Source organism: Xyrauchen texanus, chromosome 21, assembly GCF_025860055.1.
Source record: "Xyrauchen texanus isolate HMW12.3.18 chromosome 21, RBS_HiC_50CHRs, whole genome shotgun sequence".
NCBI classification, from domain to species: Eukaryota; Metazoa; Chordata; class Actinopteri; order Cypriniformes; family Catostomidae; genus Xyrauchen; species Xyrauchen texanus.
The window spans coordinates 29,299,523-29,321,095 of record NC_068296.1 but is presented as its reverse complement, the minus strand read 5'-3'; the positions used below and the strand labels follow the sequence as shown (position 1 = coordinate 29,321,095).

At 39.1% G+C, this 21,573-nt stretch overlaps 1 protein-coding gene and 1 pseudogene across 1 annotated transcript; one reads left to right on the top strand and one right to left on the bottom strand.

The window, feature by feature from the left end:
• Nucleotides 1–556: 556 nt before the first annotated feature.
• On the top strand, nucleotides 557–17,978 carry LOC127661489 (transmembrane 6 superfamily member 1-like; annotated as a pseudogene).
• On the bottom strand, nucleotides 11,681–20,786 carry LOC127661557 (hepatoma-derived growth factor-related protein 3-like). Its single transcript, XM_052152316.1, has 6 exons — nucleotides 20,476–20,786; nucleotides 18,528–18,604; nucleotides 18,250–18,388; nucleotides 17,988–18,149; nucleotides 16,477–16,614; nucleotides 11,681–12,646 (listed from the first exon to the last, which is right to left on the bottom strand). Exons 1-6 carry the CDS (start codon nucleotides 20,557–20,559, stop codon nucleotides 12,617–12,619), a joined length of 630 nt encoding a protein of 209 aa, XP_052008276.1. The 5' UTR covers nucleotides 20,560–20,786; the 3' UTR covers nucleotides 11,681–12,616.
• Between the last annotated feature and the right edge of the window lie 787 nt (nucleotides 20,787–21,573).

The following is a 21,573-nucleotide window of genomic DNA, read 5'->3' as shown; positions in this document are numbered from 1 at the left end:
TTCTTGAATTTTGCTGTTGTTTATATATTTTTTTCTGTACAAGCTTTCTTTACGTATTTTTGGTTGACTGTAAAGTGTGTACATAGAATGATGAGAAATGTTTGAATAATTGTTTTGTTGAAAGTATAGTGTGTTCCATGACTTTTTGAAATCAATACTATTCAGCTGCCTACATATACAGTGTTAGTAATTGGACAATATTACATAGTGGGAAACTATTACACTTTCAGAGTACACTGTCATTTGACATGATGTCTTTGCATTTTGACTGTTTTGGTCTAAGCATTGATAAAGGAAGCTTTTGTTTTGATGACAATGATTTATTCGTTGATGGATTTATTTTACATTTGAAACATGAGTTAATTCTTTTGATTGAGGACTCACCTTTTGCAGGTCACATGGAGTGGTGTGCTGAATGTACCATGTGATGTGAGAATTGTACTTAGTTTTTTGACAATTGTATTTTTTTTTCAGTAAATGTGCCAAATCAATTGAGAAAAACTGTAATTTGTATATATTATTAGGCTGAAGTGCGTTGATGTGGTGAGCTTAGAGTATGTCGGTAAGAGCCTTTCTCATTTAAGTTAATGCATTTATTTGGGCTTTAGTGGAGTGGTTTATAAGGGTTCCAATTTTATGTTTTTAAGAGTTTTCATAATAAATGAGCCATTGCAGGTGCTAGGCAGTTACCAGGGTGATATTTACAAGGCTCCTTGCTAGCCTGAGTCAAATGTCTCAACCCGGAGATCTCTATGATGTTCAGGTGCAGAGATATGTGTTTTGCTATTTGGTTTCTAGGGTGAGCTCATTTGGTTGCTAGAGAGTTACCAAAGTGATACTCAAAAGGCTCTTAGCTACCCTGAGTCAAATGACCCAACCCGTAAGTCTCTATGATGTCCTGCTGAAGAGATATGTGATTTGCTACTTGGTTGCTAAGGTGCACTAAATGGATGTTAGGGTGTGGATAAAAATGTGCCTGCATGATATTTAAAGGCTACTTGCTGGCCTGAGTCAAATAAGCCAAAGTTGAAGTCTCTACGATGTTGTGGTGCAGTGTATACAGTTGCTAGCGTAAGTCCACAGGGTTTTAAGCTGGGTTTTCACACCTTGAATGGGAGTCAATTTAAAATCAGTCCTGTTCAGAAGTCCAATACGGCAATACCGTAATTCCGATCAGTTAGAAAATATATATAACATTAAACTTCAGAACAGTCTGAAGGTCTGTTGCAAATTTGGTGGTTGTAGCTTAAAAACTGTATCATACAGTCATAAGTCATTGACCTCAAATGGTCATGCTTGTTGTAGTTGGAGAATTATGCGTAAAATACTCCAAAGTTCTTTCATTAACTAGCGCTTTTAAGGGACCATCTGAAAATTCCACCCTCAGCACTAAAATGTTGGATGTGTTCAAGTATTCATTAAATGTAAAATGTTATTTTTAATAACAGTGTTTAAGACAGAAAATGCAAGGCACTTGCATTGAACCCTTGGACATCAGTGACGCTTTAGCACAGTGTGTGAACTTTTTAGATGATCTCTTATCCATAACCATAAGCGAATATTTAATAAATATTTAAATTAAATTAAACATGTTATGTTTAAATATAATTAAATAGTTTGGTTTATGTTTTATACGGAAGCCCTGAACTGCGGGTCACTGAACTTTTTTTCTGCTCAGTGAATATATGGAGCCGCGGACAGTATTTCCTGGAGCGCCGCTGGAATGACCGCCGCGATGAACGATACTCTAGTCACGACTCCTACAGTCAGAGGTCACATTACAGTAACCGGTGACTCCTGATTACCCTGACCGACACATTTACACGAGCTGATCTCCAGTTTTTACTTGAAACGAGGTTGTTTGTTTTGCCTCGTGTATCTCTTTTCTATTCTCAATTGAACTATTTTCATTCTTGTGTAAGTAAACTCATTAAAATCATTCCTCTCTGAAAAGTGACGCTTTATTCATGTCTAAGTCAATGTGTCTGAGCTCATCTGGTGAAAAATGAACATCTATTCCCTTTATGCATAACAGCAGAATTCACATCTAGAAAACCGGTCTGAATTAAAGCCGATGTGACACATCTAGAGCAGTAAGGGCTGATGGGTACTCAAAGGTCCAATCTGAGTCATGATACCTCACACTGCAGTCAGCACATGCAAACACACCTGAGAAATAACAGACAAAAACATTGTAAGAAAATGTGTTGTAGATGATGTCTGAGCAAACAGAATTATTCAGGCTAACTGCAGCTCATTCATCCCTTAACAGTGCATGTCAAAAATGTGATGTGACAGTGCTGTCATGCCTGTCTCTCTCTCACTGTATCTGTCTCACACTCTCATCCTGTCTGTCCCTTACACAATGCAGGCAAAAGTGTGCTGCTGGTACACAGCAGTTCTTGTGTTATCTGTCTGTCACTTGGTCCCCCCTGCAGCACACTGTCTCACCCCCTCACTCAATTATTGGTTTCAAGTGTCGTTGCAGTGAACTACTGTTATTGCTGCCCACGGGGGCCCCCACCTTGGGGCCCTAGGCAATTGCCTGGCTTGCCTTTCCTGTAGGTCCGCCTCTGCACACAGAAGACACACAACTACACTGATGTAGATCTCTCATAAACATTTCATGCAATAGAAATGAGTGGAAATGGAAAGACTATGTTTGTTTGTAGGAGTTTGTACTATGTGTACACTGTGTAAACGTATGTATGATCCTGTGAACTTTTTAAGATTTATCATGTGTGATTTTTGGCTATTTATGGACAGTATCAATACCTCCATTTAATGGCAATTGACACTATTCTGAATATAAACAATATTAAAATGATTTTGTAAAAATTAATAATATAAGTGAAATATAAGAATATAAGTAATTGAATTATTGGTGAACTACACCTTTAACTACAGTTCATGGATTTCTGAGGTTATGAATCTAGTGTCAATTCTATTTGCCACCACACCATGACACAAGACTGCACTGCTAGCTATTGCTGCATTATGATATTACAGATGGACAGATGTGGTTAAAATCTGAACTTAATCTTCACCCTGTTTATGGGTATGTTTACATAACCTCGGCAGTGTCCATGTGGAATAAATGGTAATATTGGACACTGCTGCTCAATTGCTGTTCATTATAGAGAATTCAAATGGTTTTAACACATCACCATTATTAATTTCAAATCAAGTCTGATTATTTGAGATTCCTCAAGTCCTCGGAAAAGGAATATCCGCCCAGATCTGCCGACTAAGAAACACATATAGATTTGCATATACCATTCTGCTTTTATAAAGGAGCAACGTGTAACATTGACATCAAGCGTTTAAAATGGGTAATGCAGACCAAGTTCAAAATATTCTATACGGGGAGGCTGCAGACCTGGAGCACATGCAGTTTTACGCCCCTGCTGTTCATAATGACGAGAAATAGAAATAATTTTCCAGCTTTACGCTAAGCTAAAATGCTATTTCTAGCCGTTTTACATGCACGTGTTACCAGGCACAAACATATTTTTTATCAAGAAAATTCACGTTAGATCATAATTTCTATTTTTCTAGTAAGACCTTTGATATTAGGGCAAAAATCATATTCTTGATAATATTTTTTTTTTTATTGTTTTCCTGTAAAAATATCAGAAAAATCATTAAAACAAGATCAATTTGATTTAGCTTGTTTTAGAAACAACTCTGCCAGTACAGTAAGACAAAATTCACATGTTAAAAATACATGCAGAGTTTTTATAGTCAAAACAAGTGAAAAAATACCAGTGCTGTAGAAGAAATCCAAAGTATTTAGAATATGTTACTATGTTACAAATCTAATGGTATACATTACAAATGACATTTAACAGAATCTAGTGGAATATATTTCCAAATGAACCCTCCCAATCCTGCATACATAGCATTTTATGAAGACAAACACAATTCACACATTTATAAAATTCCAAGGGCCATTTAGCCATATGAGAAGAAAAAGACAACTTTTTTGTGATCAACAATTTATTTATTTATTAACACCGTTTATTAACAACATGAACTACAGAAGCGTTGTCCTCTTGCTAGGCGTTAAATGCTGAGGTGCAAAGTAATGCAAGTCAACCAGCCAGACGCAAGGATGACTCCCGTTGATGACTCCCCTACGGCTCGCCACTCTTCTTTAACTGTTGTTCAATCTGCTTGTCAAAATGCCCCCACTCACTGATAAAAAAAGCAAAAGTTGGATAGTTGTAGAGAAAATGGTTTGTAAATAATGGCAGGATGTCATGTTTGATCATTTTTCCTTTATAGGATCCTTACAGTACCTTATGTCAATGACAGGTCCTCGCAGACATTTCTCCTCTTTCAGCAAAAGCGAGAGCACAGATGATGGACTACCAGAGATAGGATCGAGACTGATCACACCCCAAATAAGCCAAGTATCATTTAGCATGTTTAGTTAAAACTACTTATTGATGGTCAGGTTATGTTGCTAACCTTAACTAACCACCACTAAAAGATAAGGTTAGCATGACAATATCAACCTGATGTTGACGTTTATGTTCTGTAATGCTAACCCTACACGTGGTTAGCCACACTGCGTTGGAGAGCAAACGTATTGTGCAATAACTTAAAACATTAACATCACGAGACATATTGAAATGAATTGATATCGACCCTTAGCTATTGTTTCTTTAAATAACCCAACATTACATGATTGCTGAACAACAATAACTTTATCATATTATTTAACATTCCTCTTATTGGTGTCGCTTCTAGTCTTGGTCTGCTTTGCTGGTTCATAACTCTAATGCCTCCTACACACTACACGACTTTCAAAGACGTTGGATTGTGGTACCGTTCATATTACACAACTGTCTGTCTTGTCACTGAAGTAGTAGTTTTCATATTACAGGAGGAATAGGCAACAGGGGTGAACACATTACAAAACATTTCACTATTGACGAATCCCCGACAACTCTGCCTGGACCCCAAATTGCATTTCACAACAGAGTTCACGCAAGAAGTGATACGAGATACGAAAACAAATGCATGATCATATGTTATGCATTTCAGATTATGATGTGTATGTTTTTAATTGCCTTTACATAATGTGTAAAATCATCATATATTTTATTGGTTACAATATGAAAAAGTAACTCCTACTGAAAAATCTACCTATTTGTTTACCTGACTGTCCAAGAGAATTGGCAATTTCAAGTCAAGTGGTTTTTATTGTCAATCAACCACATACAGTTAGTACAGTACACAGCGAAACAAGACAACGTTCCTCCAGGACCATTGTGCTACATAAAACAACATAGGACAAACACAGAACCACATGAGACTACACAGACTAAATAATATTTCTACATAATATTTCTACATTTCTACAATTTGTGCAAAAAAGTATGGGACAGTACAATAAATTACTAAAAGGAACAGAACAATAGACACAGTAAGAGACAGTTCATCTCCGACCATTACACATTTGTAATGAATAGTGCAAAAAGTTGACACTTTCTAAAATGCTAAACATAAACATAACATACTATGAAATAGTGTTCTATGGACATAGCCTTTATTGAGGTAGCAGCCAGGTATAAAGTGACAATGAATTAAAGTGCAACTCTGGACTTGTGCAAAAGTTGGATGGTGTACAGGTGTGTGTGTGTCAAACCAGTCTCTGAGTATTGAGGAGTCTGATGGCTTGGGGGAAGAAGCTGTTACACAGTCTGGCTGTGAGGGCCCGAGCGCTTCGCTACCTCTTGCCAGACGGGAGGAGGCAGAAGAGTTTGTGTGTGGGGTCATCCACAATGCTGGTTGCTTTGCGGATGCAGTGCTTTGTGTAAATGTCTTTGATGGAGGGAAGAGAGACCCCGATGATCTTCTCAGCTGTCCTCACTATCATCTGCAGGGCTTTGCGGTCCGAAACGGTGCAAGTCCCAAACCAGGCAGTGATGCAGCTGCTCAGGATGCTCTCAATTGTCCCTCTATAAATGTAGTGAGGAAGGGGGGTGGGAGATGTGCTTTCCTCAGACTTCAAAGAAAGTAGAGACTCTGCTGGGCTTTCTTGGTAATAGAGCTGGTGTTGAGGGACAAGGTGAGGTTCTCTGCCAGGTGAACACCAAGGAATTTGGTGCTCTTGACGATCTCCACAGAGGAGCCGTCGATGTTCAGCGGAGAGTGGTCACTCTGTTCTCTCTCTCTGTTTTGTCCACATTCAGAGACAGGTTGTTGGCTCTACACCAGTCCGTTAGCCGCTGGTGGTGGCCTTGAAGCATGTCGGAATGGCGGTGCTGCTCTGAGAGATGTTGAAGATGTTGGTAAGAACATCTGCCAGCTGGTCTGTACATCCTCTGAGCACTCTGCCAGGAATGTTGTCTGGTCCAGCAGCCTTCCGTGGGTTGACTCTATGTAGCTTTCCACACATCAGCCGTGGTAAGACTACTTGTGCCTCAAACCGAGCGTAGTAGTCGTTCAGCACATCTGGAAGGATAGGCATCTTTGTCACAGGCAACTGATGTTGTTCTATAGTTGGTGATGGCCTGGATGCCCTGCCACATGCGCCGCATGTCACCGCTGTCCTGGAAGTGACTGTGGATTCTCTGGGCGTGTGCGCGCTTTGCTTCTCTGATGGCCCGAGACAGTTTGGCCCTCGCTGTTCTTAGGACCGCCTTGTCGCCTGCCCTGAAGGCGGAGTCTTGGGTCCTCAGCAGCACACGCACCTCCACAGTCATCCATGCCTTCTGGTTGGGGCTTGTGGTGATGGTCTTGGAGAAAGTGACATCATCAATGCACTTGCTAATGTACCTGGTCACTGATGCTGTGTATTCCTCCAAGTTGGAGTTGCCATATGTTGCAGCCTCCCTGAACATGTACCAGTCAGTACACTCAAAACAGTCCTGAAGAGCAGAGAGGGCTCCTGCTGGCCAGGTTTTCAGTTGCTTCTAAAGCTGTTTTGTGCACCTGATGAGCGGTCTGTATGCTGGGATTAACACAACAGAGATGTAGTCTGAGTAGCCGAGGTGGGGCGGGGCTCCGCCTGGTATGCGCCTAGGATTTTTGTGTAAATAAGATGAAGCGTGTCCACCCCTCTCGTTGGAAAGTCCACATACTGATGGAATTTTGGGAGCACTGTCTTGAGATTCGCCAGGGTGAGCGTTCTGCAATTCGCTAATAGCCCCATAGAGTTCACAGAGTGCTTCCTCAGCAATTTCTCTCCAACTCTTCTTTTTTTCCACCCGGTTGTAAAACAGTTCAGTGAAACATCAAATCTGGTGCTCCTGCCAATGTTCCACAAATTTTTCCTCCATTTCTTTGGTCCAGTGTGAGTTTCTTGATACCGCAGCCATGCTAGTTGATGTTCTGTTGCAGGTACATCAGGATTCCTCCCACTGAAACTTCCGGTGCCCCGTTTCTTGCTCTCTCATTGGCTGTAGGTCAACGCTGTTGTATTCATTCGAAACATATTTGACATTGCAAGATTTGGAATCGCAGACAGGTCCAGATATTTAGCGTCCTAGATATCTCGCTGACATCGGTGACACGTTGGCGCTTCTCTCAAATCGCGTCTTTTATAGTTCATACATTGCGTTCGTCGCTCACGGGAGCGAGCTCCGATTTGCCTACGATTTCAGGATTTTGTCGGCAATCTCCACAAATCTGTCAGCAAAATAGGGCTTAAAATCGTGTAGTGTAAACTCGGCATAACTGTACAGCCTCCCCCTATAGGACGCATCAGGAACAGGAGGGGCGTAAAACTGCATGGGCCATATATCTGCCTGTGCTCCAGGTCTGCAGCCTCCCTCAGCTCAAAATACTGGAGAAAGTTGTTTCCCCCACCTCCTCCTCCCCAGACTGGAAGCGCACGTGGATTGCCAGGTTGAGGACATGCAACAGGAAAGAGCAAACTGACAATGGCAAGCAACGAGCCATACACTGTAAGTTGATCAGCTAATTTATACGTTTGCAATATTTTTATTGTTTGCAAATTATAAACCAGCTCATGTGGATTTTGTATATCTCTGTCAAATTTGGCTAGATGTATTGCTACAGAATTACATATTTACAACCCCCTTTTTATTTTTTATTTAGAGGATATCTGACTTCTACACCATCACAATCACTCATTACCAACAATATACACATATAATGTATACACACATATTAAACCTGTGTGTCCTCTTGTGTAAAAACACACACGCCACATACAGAAGTACATAACAGCACAAAAACAAATTAATGCATTCATGGTTGTGTTTGCAGGGTGAGTTACAGAGTGATTGGGTCCTACTGGGATGGATCCGTGCTCATGCGCATAATAGTTTACATTCCAGGGAATGTTGTGGGTAAGTATAAGAGAGGAAATATCAGTGTTTTCACGGCTGAAGTGCTGATTTTATTTATATATAGAAGTATAAAGATTAGTTTTTCAGCTCTATATCAGTCAATCTATATTGATTTATGAGTTAAACAGTGTATGCGTGTGTTTATGCCTTGCGTTCTCAGGAAAATATGGTGTCCGGCTGAATATCCTCTTTCTGCTGCATCAGTTATATGTCTCTGTATTAGTGTTGAAGTGTTTCCGAGTGTTTAAGCAACCTTCTTCACTGGATCCACAACAAATGGCATGAAAACACATTCACACACACGTACACTCAGTACAAAGAATACATATTTCAAAGCTGCGTTTTTTTAGTTTTGCAGGAACGTGAGTAGACAATATATATTCAAACTTTGAATATATTAGTATTTACTTACACAAAAAGCCATTCCGCGTGACATCATATCCTGGTCCATCGCTTTGTCTGAAAAAAATTTGTATGCTCAAAGCCTAGTGTGACCGGCCCTTAAGACATCAGAGTTTAAACTGGCTTTTACTCTCTCAGAATATTCTGGAAGGACAAAGTCAGTCACATTGGGCTAACCTCCTCGTGGTTGCTTTAATGTGGTTCTTGCTCTTGGTGGGGCACGTGGTGAGTTGTGTGTGGATGCTGCGGAGAATAGCGTGAGCCTCCACTCGCACTAGGTCTCCACGGTAATGCGCTCAACAAGCCACATGATAAGATGCGTGGATTGACGGTCTCAGACGCGGAGGCAACTGAGATTAATCCTCTGCCACCCAGATTGCCAGCATGCCAAATTGGGGAGAAAAAAATAAAAAATAAAAAAATAAATATATATATATATATATATATATATATATATATATATATATATATATATATATATATATATGATTAACTCTCTGCTTCAGGAAACCCATCGTTGATTAGTTATCGTTAATCAGTCAAAGAGCTGATGGCAGATGTTAATGATCAGCAAAGTGTATTCTGTGTGCTCAGGGTTCGATTTGATCATGTCATTCTGTATTACTTTCAGCTGGTTTTGGACTGCCCAGAAGAATGATGTCAGGAATATGCCATGAACTACAAGCCGTACCTGAAAGACCCATCAGCGTACCCCAAATAACAGGTAAATATAACAGTTTTACCAATACCACTGAACACATACACTGACACTGACAAGTGTACTCCATGATCCAATGTGTTCAGATGCTGGTAAATATGCTGTACTCTGTACTGTTTCATCATTATGATGTATGAGCTCCTGGTGCCTGGCAGGGATTGGCTGCCAGACCTCAGCCAGGTGCATTCTGGGGCAGTGGCACAGGTGAGGGATAAAAATGTAATATTTTTAATTTAACATCCAAACCTTGTTGACAAGTTCATATCTGTGTAGCTTTAATTTCCTATCCCCCAAACCCCAAAGAGAGAGAGAGAGAGAGAGAGAGAGAGAGAGAGAGAGCAGGCCTGTCTGTGTTGTTTGGAGCAGCTCTGTGTGTGTGTGCCCTTGAAAAGTTTGTTTTGGACAGTCAGTGTCAGCATGTGAAAGCTTCAGATATAAATAGTCACACATTCCACACTTACTCTAAATCTGTGTGTTCGTGTTTAATGTCAGGCTCAGTTCACGCATATCAGGGCGTCTCTACACACTCGGACGCCCTTTACATGCTGCATGACTTCAGAGCACTTTTTCTCACGTTTAATCTACTTTATGCGCTGCTGCATCAACACTCACGCCCTGTGTTCTTCATCACAGCAACATGTGACAGTAAATCTGAGTGAGAACGCTGCCTAAACGCAACAAGACAGCAACAATCACCTGCGGCATCATGAAGGTACATTTTCACATGAGTGATTGTTTTAAAGTTCATTTTACATTCACTTCATTTTCATTTGTAGATGCCAATTCAGAAAGGTTTCTGGAGGCTGTTTGAAAACAGTAATTATGTTGACTATTCTGTTTGGTGAAGCCAGTGGTGCAGACATTAAACACTTTAGCTTTAAATTTTTCATTTTAAGCTTTAATTTTTGGTGACAAATCTTTCAAAGCAGCTAAAATACCTTACTTTATTAATCTCTGTGGGAACTCTTTACAGTAAGGTTCCATTAGTTAGCGACATTAGTTAACATTAACTTACAATGATCAATTGTGTTTTTATTACCTAACAAAGATTAATAAATGCTTTATTAAAAAATATTTTGTACCTTGTTAGGTCATGATACCTAATTCATCTCAGTAACACATCATACTTATGCGGATAATATGTTTGCAAATGTTCATGTAGATCACTTAAATCCAAAATCTGTAATCCAAGATACTATAGTTGAACTAATCCTGGCACTGACGTGCACGGAACGGGTTTTTTTTTCTTTTCATTCACAAATCTAGAGGTGCCCTTCACAAATGTAAATGTGCCCAGAGGTGCCTTGAAGAGCACAGAGATTTACGCTGAGGTGTCTTTACTACATCACAATATTGCCAGTGTGTGTGGGCCTTGTTGAATGTGTGCTCCAGCCTGTTTAATTGAAAGAATCTTTGATTTATTTTGAGATTGTGTGGGTTTGTTCTGTATGGATATACGGTATAAATTGTTTTTGTTCAGGTCTTAAAAAGTGTCGTTAAAAAGTCTGCAGCAACTCTGTTATAGAAAAAAAGGACTTAAATACTGATCTTTTTCTCACCCACACATATATCACTTCAGAAAAAATGGGTTTAACCAATGGAGACTTATGGATTACTTTTATGAGGGATTTATGTGCTTTTTAGATCTTTAAGTTCTGGTCACCATTTAGTTGCATTAAATGGACCTACAGAGCTAAAAATATACTTAGAAAAATCTTCTTTTGTGTTCTGCAGAAGAAACTCACACATCTGGGATGGTATGAGAGAGAATTTTAATTTTTGGGTTACCTACACCTTTAACACTCACAGGCAAAACTTCACAACAGTAAACCTGGAGTGACTGTCTATTAATACTAAAATGAGAAGCAAGACACAGAACTCTGCAGAAAATACCTTCTGGTGGCAAACTCGTGTAATACACATTATGTAGCTTTGATAAATTTAGTTGAAATATATTAACACAATAAATATTTGCCTGTTCTGTTTCATGTGTTGTCTGTATGTATTCTGTTAAGAAGCTCAATAATGGGTTAGTAATGTTTTAATGTGGCTTTTGCTGTGCCATTATCCTGATTTTGTTTCAGAATTTAACTCAAAATTGAACAAAGAGATGACAGAAATATATTGCAAATAGACTTCGATAAAACTTGATAAAGATCTGCCTGAAATTAAAACTCACTTTGTCTGTCAGATGTAATATATTGATAAATTAACCAACAGCAAACCACTTGCATTCCAATGAGTTTATTCTGTAAAATTTTTTGTCAATAAACAGGAAAAACAGTTTACATGTAGCTACAAACCTTGAAAATGCAACATGTATGAGGGTAATCAAAATTAAAATAAAGTGACATCTACATTGAGTGACAATTTACCACGATGTGTCATCTACGATCATAAAAAATAAATAGAATATATTCTTTATATAAAACAAAGACAAGAAATAAAATTAACACATCAAGGACATGTTTTCCGCTGGGAAGAGGATTTGTGATTAACGCGGTCTGGATTAATGGACTGATATTATCAACATCAGAAACAAGAGTATGAAACGTGAACTACAGAATGAAGGTAAAAGCCAGCATGCCACTAGAAAATAATCAACTCACTGACACAGAAATAGATATTTCACTGTCTTATAAAGATGAGCAGTACCTCACGCATTCGGCTAATTGTACAGAGGTCCTACATTCTACACCCAAATGTATGGAGATAATATTGAGTTTACTTTGTTTGTGCACAATACTTCATACATATTCTACTTTTTTCCATTCTTTTTATCTGATTACATAAAAGTGGGAAAATGTTTTGTTAAACATAGAAATGTCTGACCAGTTTGTCCCTAATGAAAGAAAGAAATGTCAAACACAACACATATTAATGAGATCAGAGATGGGTTTGAGCTAAATCTGAACATCTAAACTCAAAACAGCATGAAGAAATGACTGTAGTCTGTGTTTAATCCCAAGAATTACGTATACTGTGTGTTACGTGTAATCATTTACTTAGCAGTTGCCTTCTATGTGTGTGTTTGATTTGACCCAGAATAAACAGATGATCAAATGTATAATAATGTCTAGGAGTTTGCAAGCGATCAGTATAAGTTTCCAAAATGTACAATTACAATATCACATATGAGCCGTCGTGAGCCATTGTCTGATCATCTAGTCTAGTGATCCTCCCGGAGTGACTGATTCTGCTGTAAGAGACACAAACAGTAGACACAATTCAAACACAATAGTTCTAGTACTGGGACCCCTAGTGGACACTCTTTGAACTACAGTGAAGTATTCACAGCGCTTCACTTTTTCCACATTTTATGTTACAGCCTTATTCCAAAATGGATTAAATTCATTATTTTCCTCAAAATTCTACAAACAATAACCCATCATGACAACGTGAAAGAAGTTTTTTTTAAATCTTTTCAAATTTATTACAAATAAAAATTGAAAAAAGTCACATGTACATAAGTATTCACAGCCTTTGCCATGACACTCAAAATTGAGCTCAGGTGCATCCTGTTTCCACAGATCATACTTGAGATGTTTCTACATCTTGATTGGAGTCCACCTGTGGTAAATGCAGTTGATTGGACATGATTTGGAAAGGCACACACCTGTCTATATAAGGTCATACAGTTAACAGTGCATGTCAGAGCACAAACAAGCCATGAAATCCAAGGAATTGTCTGTAGACCTCCGAGACATAATTGTATCGAGGCACAGATCTGGGGAAGGGTACAGAAACATTTCTGCAACATTGAAGGACCCAATGAGCACAGTGGCCTCCATCATACGTAAATGGAAGAAGTTTGGATCCAACAGGATTCTTCCTAGAGCTGGCCATCCGGCCAAACTGAGCGATCGGGGGAGAAGGGTCTTAGTCAGGGAGGTGACCAAGAACCCGATGGTCACTCTGACAGAGCTCCAGCATTTCTGTGTGGAGAGAGGAGAAACTTCCAGAAGAACAACCATCTCTGCAGCACTCCACCAATCAGGCCTGTATGGTAGAATGGCCAGACGGAAGCCACTCCTCAGTAAAAGGCACATGACAGCCCACCTGGAGTTTGCCAAAAGGCACCTGAAGGACTCTCAGACCATGAGACACAAAATTCTCTGGTCTGATGAAACCTTTGGCCTGAATGGCAAGCATCATGTCTGGAGGAAACCAGGCACCACTCATCACCTGGCCAATACCATCCCTACAGTGAAGCATGGTGGTGGCAGCATCATGCTGTGGGGATGTTTTTCAGCAACAGGAACTGGGAGACTAGTCAGGATCGAGGGAAAGATGAATGCAGCAATGTACAGAGACATCCTTGATGAAAACCTGCTCCACAGCGCTCTGGACCTCAGACTGGGGTGAAGGTTCATCTTCCAACAGGACAACGACCCCAAGCCCACAGCCAAGATAACAAAGGCTACGGGACAACTCTGTGAATGTCCGTGAGTAGCCCAGCCAGAGACCAGACTTAAACCCGATTGAACATCTCTGGAGAGATCTGAAAATGGCTGAAAACACCCCCATCCAATCTGATGGAGCTTGAGAGGTCCTGCAAAGAAGAATGGGGAAAAACTGCCCAAAAATAGGTGTGCCAAGCTTGTAGCATCATACCCAAAGACTTGAGGCTGTAATTGGTGCCAAAGGTGCTTCAACAAAGTATTGAGCAATAGCAAAGGGTGTGAATACTTATGTACATATGATTTTATTTTTTATTTTTTTTTATAAATTTGCAAAGATTTCAAACAAACTTCTTTCACATTGTCATTATGGGGTATTGTTTGTAGAATTAAGAGGAAAATAATGAATTTAATCCATTTTGGAATAAGGCTGTAACATAACAAAATGTGGAAAAAGTGAAGCGCTGTGAATACTTTCCGGATGCACTGTATGAAACTTTTAAAGATATGAATCAAATTTGCTTCTCATCATGTTTGTTTCATGGGGTCATTAAATATTAACTGAGAGTGCTGACTTTGTACCTTGTCATTACACATGACAACACACAGTTATGATGCCACATCTCAACAATCCAGGAGGGGACATTCTCAGCACACACACTAATTCAAAATATTTCTATTGTTTTCTTCAGTGATTTTTACCTGACAGGTACTAGTGTAGATAATTATAACTACTAGGGCTGTCATTCGATTCAAATTAATTACATGATATGCTGATTAGTTCATCGAATTTAGTGCAATTAATGGCATATACAAATATTTTCTGAGAAATACACCTAATTCAATATAATTAAGACATAATAATTCAAATATATAATTATTCATTCAGATTGAAATACTTTGCATTATTATGGCTGACGAGTAAAGTATTGATATCATTAGACAATAGAAATAGTGGCTTTAGAAGTACACTCACCTAAAGGATTATTAGGAACACCTGTTCAATTTCTCATTAATGCAATTATCTAATCAACCAATCACATGGCAGTTGCTTCAATGCATTTAGGGGTGTGGTCCTGGTCAAGACAATCTCCTGAACGCCAAACTGAATGTCAGAATGGGAAAGAAAGGTGATTTAAGCAATTTTGAGCGTGGCATGGTTGTTGGTGCCAGACGGGCCGGTCTGAGTATTTCACAATCTGCTCAGTTACTGGGATTTTCACGCACAACCATTTCTAGGGTTTACAAAGAATGGTGTGAAAAGGGAAAAACATCCAGTATGCGGCAGTCCTGTGGGCGAAAATGCCTTGTTGATGCTAGAGGTCAGAGGAGAATGGGCAGACTGATTCAAGCTGATAGAAGAGCAACTTTGCCTGAAATAACCACTCGTTACAACCGAGGTATGCAGCAAAGCATCTGTGAAGCCACAACATGCACAACCTTGAGGCGGATGGGCTACAACAGCAGAAGACCCCACCGGGTACCACTCATCTCCACTACAAATAGGAAAAAGAGGCTACAATTTGCAAGAGCTCACCAAAATTGGACAGTTTAAGACCGGAAAAATGTTGCCTGGTCTGATGAGTCTCGATTTCTGTTGAGACATTCAGATGGTAGAGTCAGAATTTGGCGTAAACAGAATGAAAACATGGATCCATCATGCCTTTTTACCACTGTGCAGGCTGGTGGTGGTGGTGGTGTAATGGTGTGGGGGATGTTTTCTTGGCACACTTTAGGCCCCTTAGTGCCGATTGGGCATCGTTTAAATGCCACGGCCTACCTGAGCATTGTTTCTGACCATGTCCATCCCTTTATGGCCACCATGTACCCATCCTCTGATGGCTACTTCTAGCAGGATAATGCACCATGTCACAAAGCTCGAATCATTTCAAATTGGTTTCTTGAACATGACAATGAGTTCACTGTACTAAAATGGCCCCCACAGACACCAGATCTCAACCCAATAGAACATCTTTGGGATGTGGTGGAACGGGAGCTTCGTGCCCTGGATGTGCATTCCACAAATCAAATTGTCCTCTGCCACCCAGATTGATGCAAGTCACTACACCACCACGAGGAATAAGTGTGCAATGGAAATTGGGCATTCCAAATTGGGGAGAATAATTTATTTAAATTGTTCCTTGAGACCCCTGCATTGTGCTGTCATGCATGAACAGCTCTCATTCTGTGGCTCCGCTGCTTGTGAGGTTTGATGAGGTGCACAGACCACCCCCTGCTGATGCGGCTTGAAAAAACACTAAGTTAAATGTACTTGAAGCTTGAATTGCTCCGATGGAGGCAAAATACATACTTTTATCAGGGAATTTACGTATGGGTCAGGGGGTACGATTAATTGCATTCATTTTTTCATATGTTATTTTTTTTATATAATTAACCACTCTAAATGAATGCATTAAATCATCAGCCCTAGTTACTGAGCACCTATACGGTTTTGCTCTTATTACTCAACACTGTTATAAATTATGATCAAATCAACGCAGTAACTTCATATTTTGGGAGTCATTCATACATTTGTCTTTTAGAAATTTGACTGTATTAATACCTGTTCATGATGGTTACCTGATCATCATATAAGATTCCTCTTGACGTGCATATTAAATGTTCTCACCACTTTACTGCATGTCTTGTCTGAAGAGTTTTTGATATTGTTGTCATGGTCACCAGCCTCTGAGCCCTCTTCTTCATCTTTTCCATCTTTCTGCAGATCTTCATCATCCAAACACTTCCTGGACAGCTTGGACGACATCTAAGAGATTATTAACCAGAAAACATGCTTTATGAAACACCTTAACCCCTGACACTACCTTAACCCCTGACACTAAAGGGCAACAGGCGCTTGTCCTGCCAGGCTGCAATTCTTCCACTATGTTCTGCTCATGAGTTCAAATTATCTTCACAAATCAACAGCATTGAAATAAATCTGATAGAAATACCAACATTTGTAAAAAAAATATGTGCATTCTGCGTTATAAATGGGGTTGAGCACATTAAGGCTTTTCTGATAGCTATGTCTTGTCACATATCTACATTTCACACTGCTACACTAAACATGTTCAAGTAGCACAGTAACCTTACCTGCATATTTAACCATCCAAGACTGTTGCTAGGCAACAGCTGTTGCCAAGCAAGGACTCTGCAACAGGGGTGTAAGCAATTCAGACTTATTTTCTAAAATATATAAAACCCTTCAGCGATGAACTTGGCTTCACACCTGTCAGATTTGGATTATTCAAGCTGAATTTATTTTGAATATTGATTTTTATTAATATTACTCAGATTCAAACAGAGACGACTTGTCATTCAAGTGTACATAGGTTTCATGAGGGTATGGAAATACAGTCTTTAGACAATTATCTCTTGGCAACGCTCTGTGTGGAATATACAGTAAAAATGAAATTTCAACTGTGATCAATCTGAGTCACTTGTTCATTTACTCTCCCAACCCATATTACTTTTTATTCTGCAGAACAAACTTTTTTTTTTAAAGGATACACTGCATGTTTTTTGTCTATAAAATTCAAGTCCAACATTTTTAAGCTCCAAAAAGTACATAAAGGCAGCATAAAAGTTATCCATGCATCTCGAGTGGTTTAATCCATGTCTTCTGAAGTGATAAAATCACTTTTATGTGAGAAACAGTCCAAAAAGTAACCTTTTTCACAACAAATCTATAAATGTCCTTTTTGGAGCTTGAAAGTTTTCAACCCTTTGACTTGCATTGTATGGACAAAAACACATCATATATCCATAAAAATACTCATAAATCAAAAACCCCATTCGAAATTCCAGAGGGAACCCGTGGCTTGAAAATGTAAATTCTCTTTTGGTTTTTAGGACTAAAACAACCCTTTTCACTATATGTTGAGCTGCAATTCACAGCTATCCTGTTGCATATTCTGCCCCCTACTGACCTGGAGCCTGCAGTGACCTTTGGCATCACATGAGATTTACACCAACAAAATGAAAACAAATAAACTATTAAGCTGAGTAATTTGAAAAATAAATCGAAGGACATACAGCAGTATCCATTCATATGAAATCACACGTACTGCAGATTAAACTTTAAGCTGTGTCAAGTAAAAAAAAAAATTAAAAAAAAAAAAATTTTTATTTCTGCACCTTTGAGGATGAACTCTTTTTCCGCTTGGACCCGACCTTGTCACTCTTCATCTTTCCTTCATCTTCCTCACCGCCAGAATCACACTCTTCTCCCTCACTGCTCGCATCAGCGGCATTTCCGCCCTCTCCTTCTGTCTCTGATGAACTCTGCTGTTGCATGACCTAAACATACAGTTTTGGTAGCAGAGTTAAGGGTTATGCCCTATCACATTACAAACCCTCACAAACAATATTTTTAGGTCACAAAAATCCCATAACTGACCTGGTAACCAGTAAATTTGACTCCAGGATTGTTTTCAATTTCCCACAGCCCTTCATTAAATCCTTTTCTTTTGTTTGACTTTCCAAACTTGTCTTTATATTCCTTGTAGGGCAGCAGGTCTTTTGGGCCCAGGAAAGCACTGCGGGAGGGCAGATACACACATAATGTCTGATTATTGATTATTTATACAGTTGTTCATCAGGAATGTTTTACTGAAACACAAACACTTCGTTCTCACACAAAACAATCTACACATGCACTACACACAACAAACTTACGTTTCATGGGTGCCAAAAAAGAAGATGGGGTATTTATTAGCTGGTGGCTTCACAGCACCCTCTGGCAGCTCATCAATCTACAAGCAAACAGGAGAAAGACATATGTTTAGGAATATTATTCTGAATGTGTCATACGAGTGCAAAGGAATAAACATTATTGATTTTTTTAAAGGGATGGTTGACCCAAAAATGTTAACTAATAATTTATTACCCTCATGCCATCCCAGATGTGTGACCTTCTAAAAATCTCTGTTTTTTTCAGCAGAAGAAAGAAGAATATTTCAGCTCTGCAGGTTCAAACAATGAAAGTGAATGGTGGCCAGAACTTGGAAACTCCAAAAAGCACATACAGGTAGCACAAAATTAATCCATAAGACCCCAGTGGTCAAATATATATCTTCAGAAGTGATTGGTACTGGGTGAGAATAGACCAAAATACATAACTAATGTTTAACTGTACATCTTGCCATTGCAGTCTCTAGGCACGATCATGATTTCAAGCTTGATTACACTTCCTAGACCTTGAAGCATGCACAGAGCACTAGGAAGTGCAATTGAACTTGAAACCTTGAGCGCCAAGCAGACTGCTGATGTCCAGATTTACGTTATATTTTAGTCCATTTTCACCCAAAACCAACTAGATCCCTTCAGAAGACATTGATTAAACTACTGGAGTCTTGTGGAAGTAATGTTATCCTGTCTTTATGTGCTTTTTGGGGCTTCAAAGTTCTGGTCACCATTTACTTGCAATGTATGGACCTACAGAGCTGAAATATTCTTCTAAAAATCTTCATTTGTGTTCTGCAGAAGAGAGAAAGTCTTACACAACTGGGATGGCACCAGGGTGAATAAATTATTAGAGAATTTACATTTTTGAGTGAACAATCCCTATAAAAGGACATTACAAAACAACTTTAGACACATTCGTTGGCCATTTAAAACTTTTTTGGTTTGTACTTTCTGTCGTTGGTATCATAACACACCTGCAATGAACCTGGAACATGCAGCGACTTCTTTAACACATTTGCCCCATTTCTCAAACAGACACAGAAATGTTGATTGACACAAACAGGTCAATTTTACAAGAGCAACATCATATCACAACCATTTACACATTGACAGCTATACATGTGTTTGTCCCGTGTATTCAGTCCTGACACTGAACAGATCAATCGTTGCAATACTGTAAGCCTTAAAGAATAGCTTTTAAATAGACTTTGTGGATCAGATAAGAAGCTTTTGTCTCAGTTACGAATGTCATGGTGTCAAAACTCCAGACCAGCCTATTTTCTTTTGTTTAGGAGTTTATTATTAAACTAGATAGACATTCCTTAAAAGAAATATAAGAATACATAATCAGCTGACATGTTGTGCTGATTCTGAAATATACTGAAAACCAAACACGCTGTTCGCGGCCCATATTTCTCTCTCTCTCTCTCTCTCTCTCTCTCTCTCTACACACACACACACACGTTCGCTTTAGACGGAACCTTCTTTTAGTGTTGTGGTGTTCGGTGTAATTTTATATCATTTTCAAATGTGTTGTAAATAAACGTGTTTCCCACGCGTGCCGGTGGGTTTCGGCCCAAATTATCTGCAGGATATTAACAGCAGCACAAACACACATCAATTCACCAACCATGAAAATAACTCAACCATACCATTCAAGCCATTCAAACACTTTATAAACGTCTAAAATGACACGGAGCCTTAAACCATGTGAACAGGGCGAAAGAAGTCACACCACAGACCGAAAAATGCTTGCACACTGATGATCCGCGAGGCTGAGACATTTACTGACGCATTAAGAACATCTTCCCGCCATTTGTTTTCTTTACACGCAGATGGATCCGCACGCGCTGCACGGGGTTGGGGGTGTGTATCGGTCGCTAAACACTCCAGTTAACCGGCCTCCCCACCGCTCTGCTCGGCTGACGCTCGTACTCACCCTCGCTGGCCAGTGCGGGTATCCCTTCATCTTGGCGAAAACCAAATCTCCTGCTTTATATTCCCGAGGCCGTGGGCGAGCCATCGCGACACACACACTCTCACTGATGTCAAATATTACACGATATTCCGCAGCTCGAACGATCAAGCATCAATGTTTGATGACCGTTAATAAGGAAATAAATAACGAAAGAGAAGAAAGGCCTGTAGAAACAGCTCTTCCCTTCTCTTCTTCCTGAAACACTACAGCACGGTCCTGTCGTCATGAAATGTTCACGGCACTTTTGGAGGTTTTGCCATTTCTTTTCTTTTTTTTTTCTTCTTTTTTTTACATTATGTCGAATGTGTACAGTCATGTATTCCAGACACACACAGACAATCACGTGTTTGAATTAAAGTTTTTTTTAAAAGGAAAAGCACAACAATTGTAAACAGAACATATTGTCTTAATAGAATGTCCGTATATTAACAGGTTTTCAGTCACTATAAAACTGGCAAAATTGGAGAAATTTCACTGCTGCAAATTAAACGAGACTCCAAAATATAAATGTACATCTCGTTACGACAGAAACGTACACCTAAATGGCAAAACATACATTTGAGTTTTAATTATTTTTTTAATGATGAAAGACGTTATAAACAGTCCCTTATTCTGATGTCCATCTCACTTTTTATCTGACATATATTGAAATGGCACATATAATGCATAAAGTGTTGGTAACCTCAATAACAAATGTATGCAAACTTTTTTGCTTTTAAATGGAGGGAATTGTTCTAGATAAATACTACAAATGAAATAAAAAAAAACTTATGTTGGTTAGTATTAGTACACTTGTTTATTGAACATAATCTCTAAAATGGATGAATGTTACAGATCATATTACACATTACATTGCACAAGAGATCATTACACTCTTTCTACTACTTCATCATTGACAAGAAGTTCTTTCTCCTAGTTTTCCTAATGTCAACAACCAGTTCTTTGGTTTTTATGTTCGTATTAGCTTCACTAATTCTCAGTGTTCTAGGTTTATGGTTAGGGTTAGAGTCAGATTTAGGAGTTAGGAATTATAGTTAGGACTAGGATTCAGACATTAGG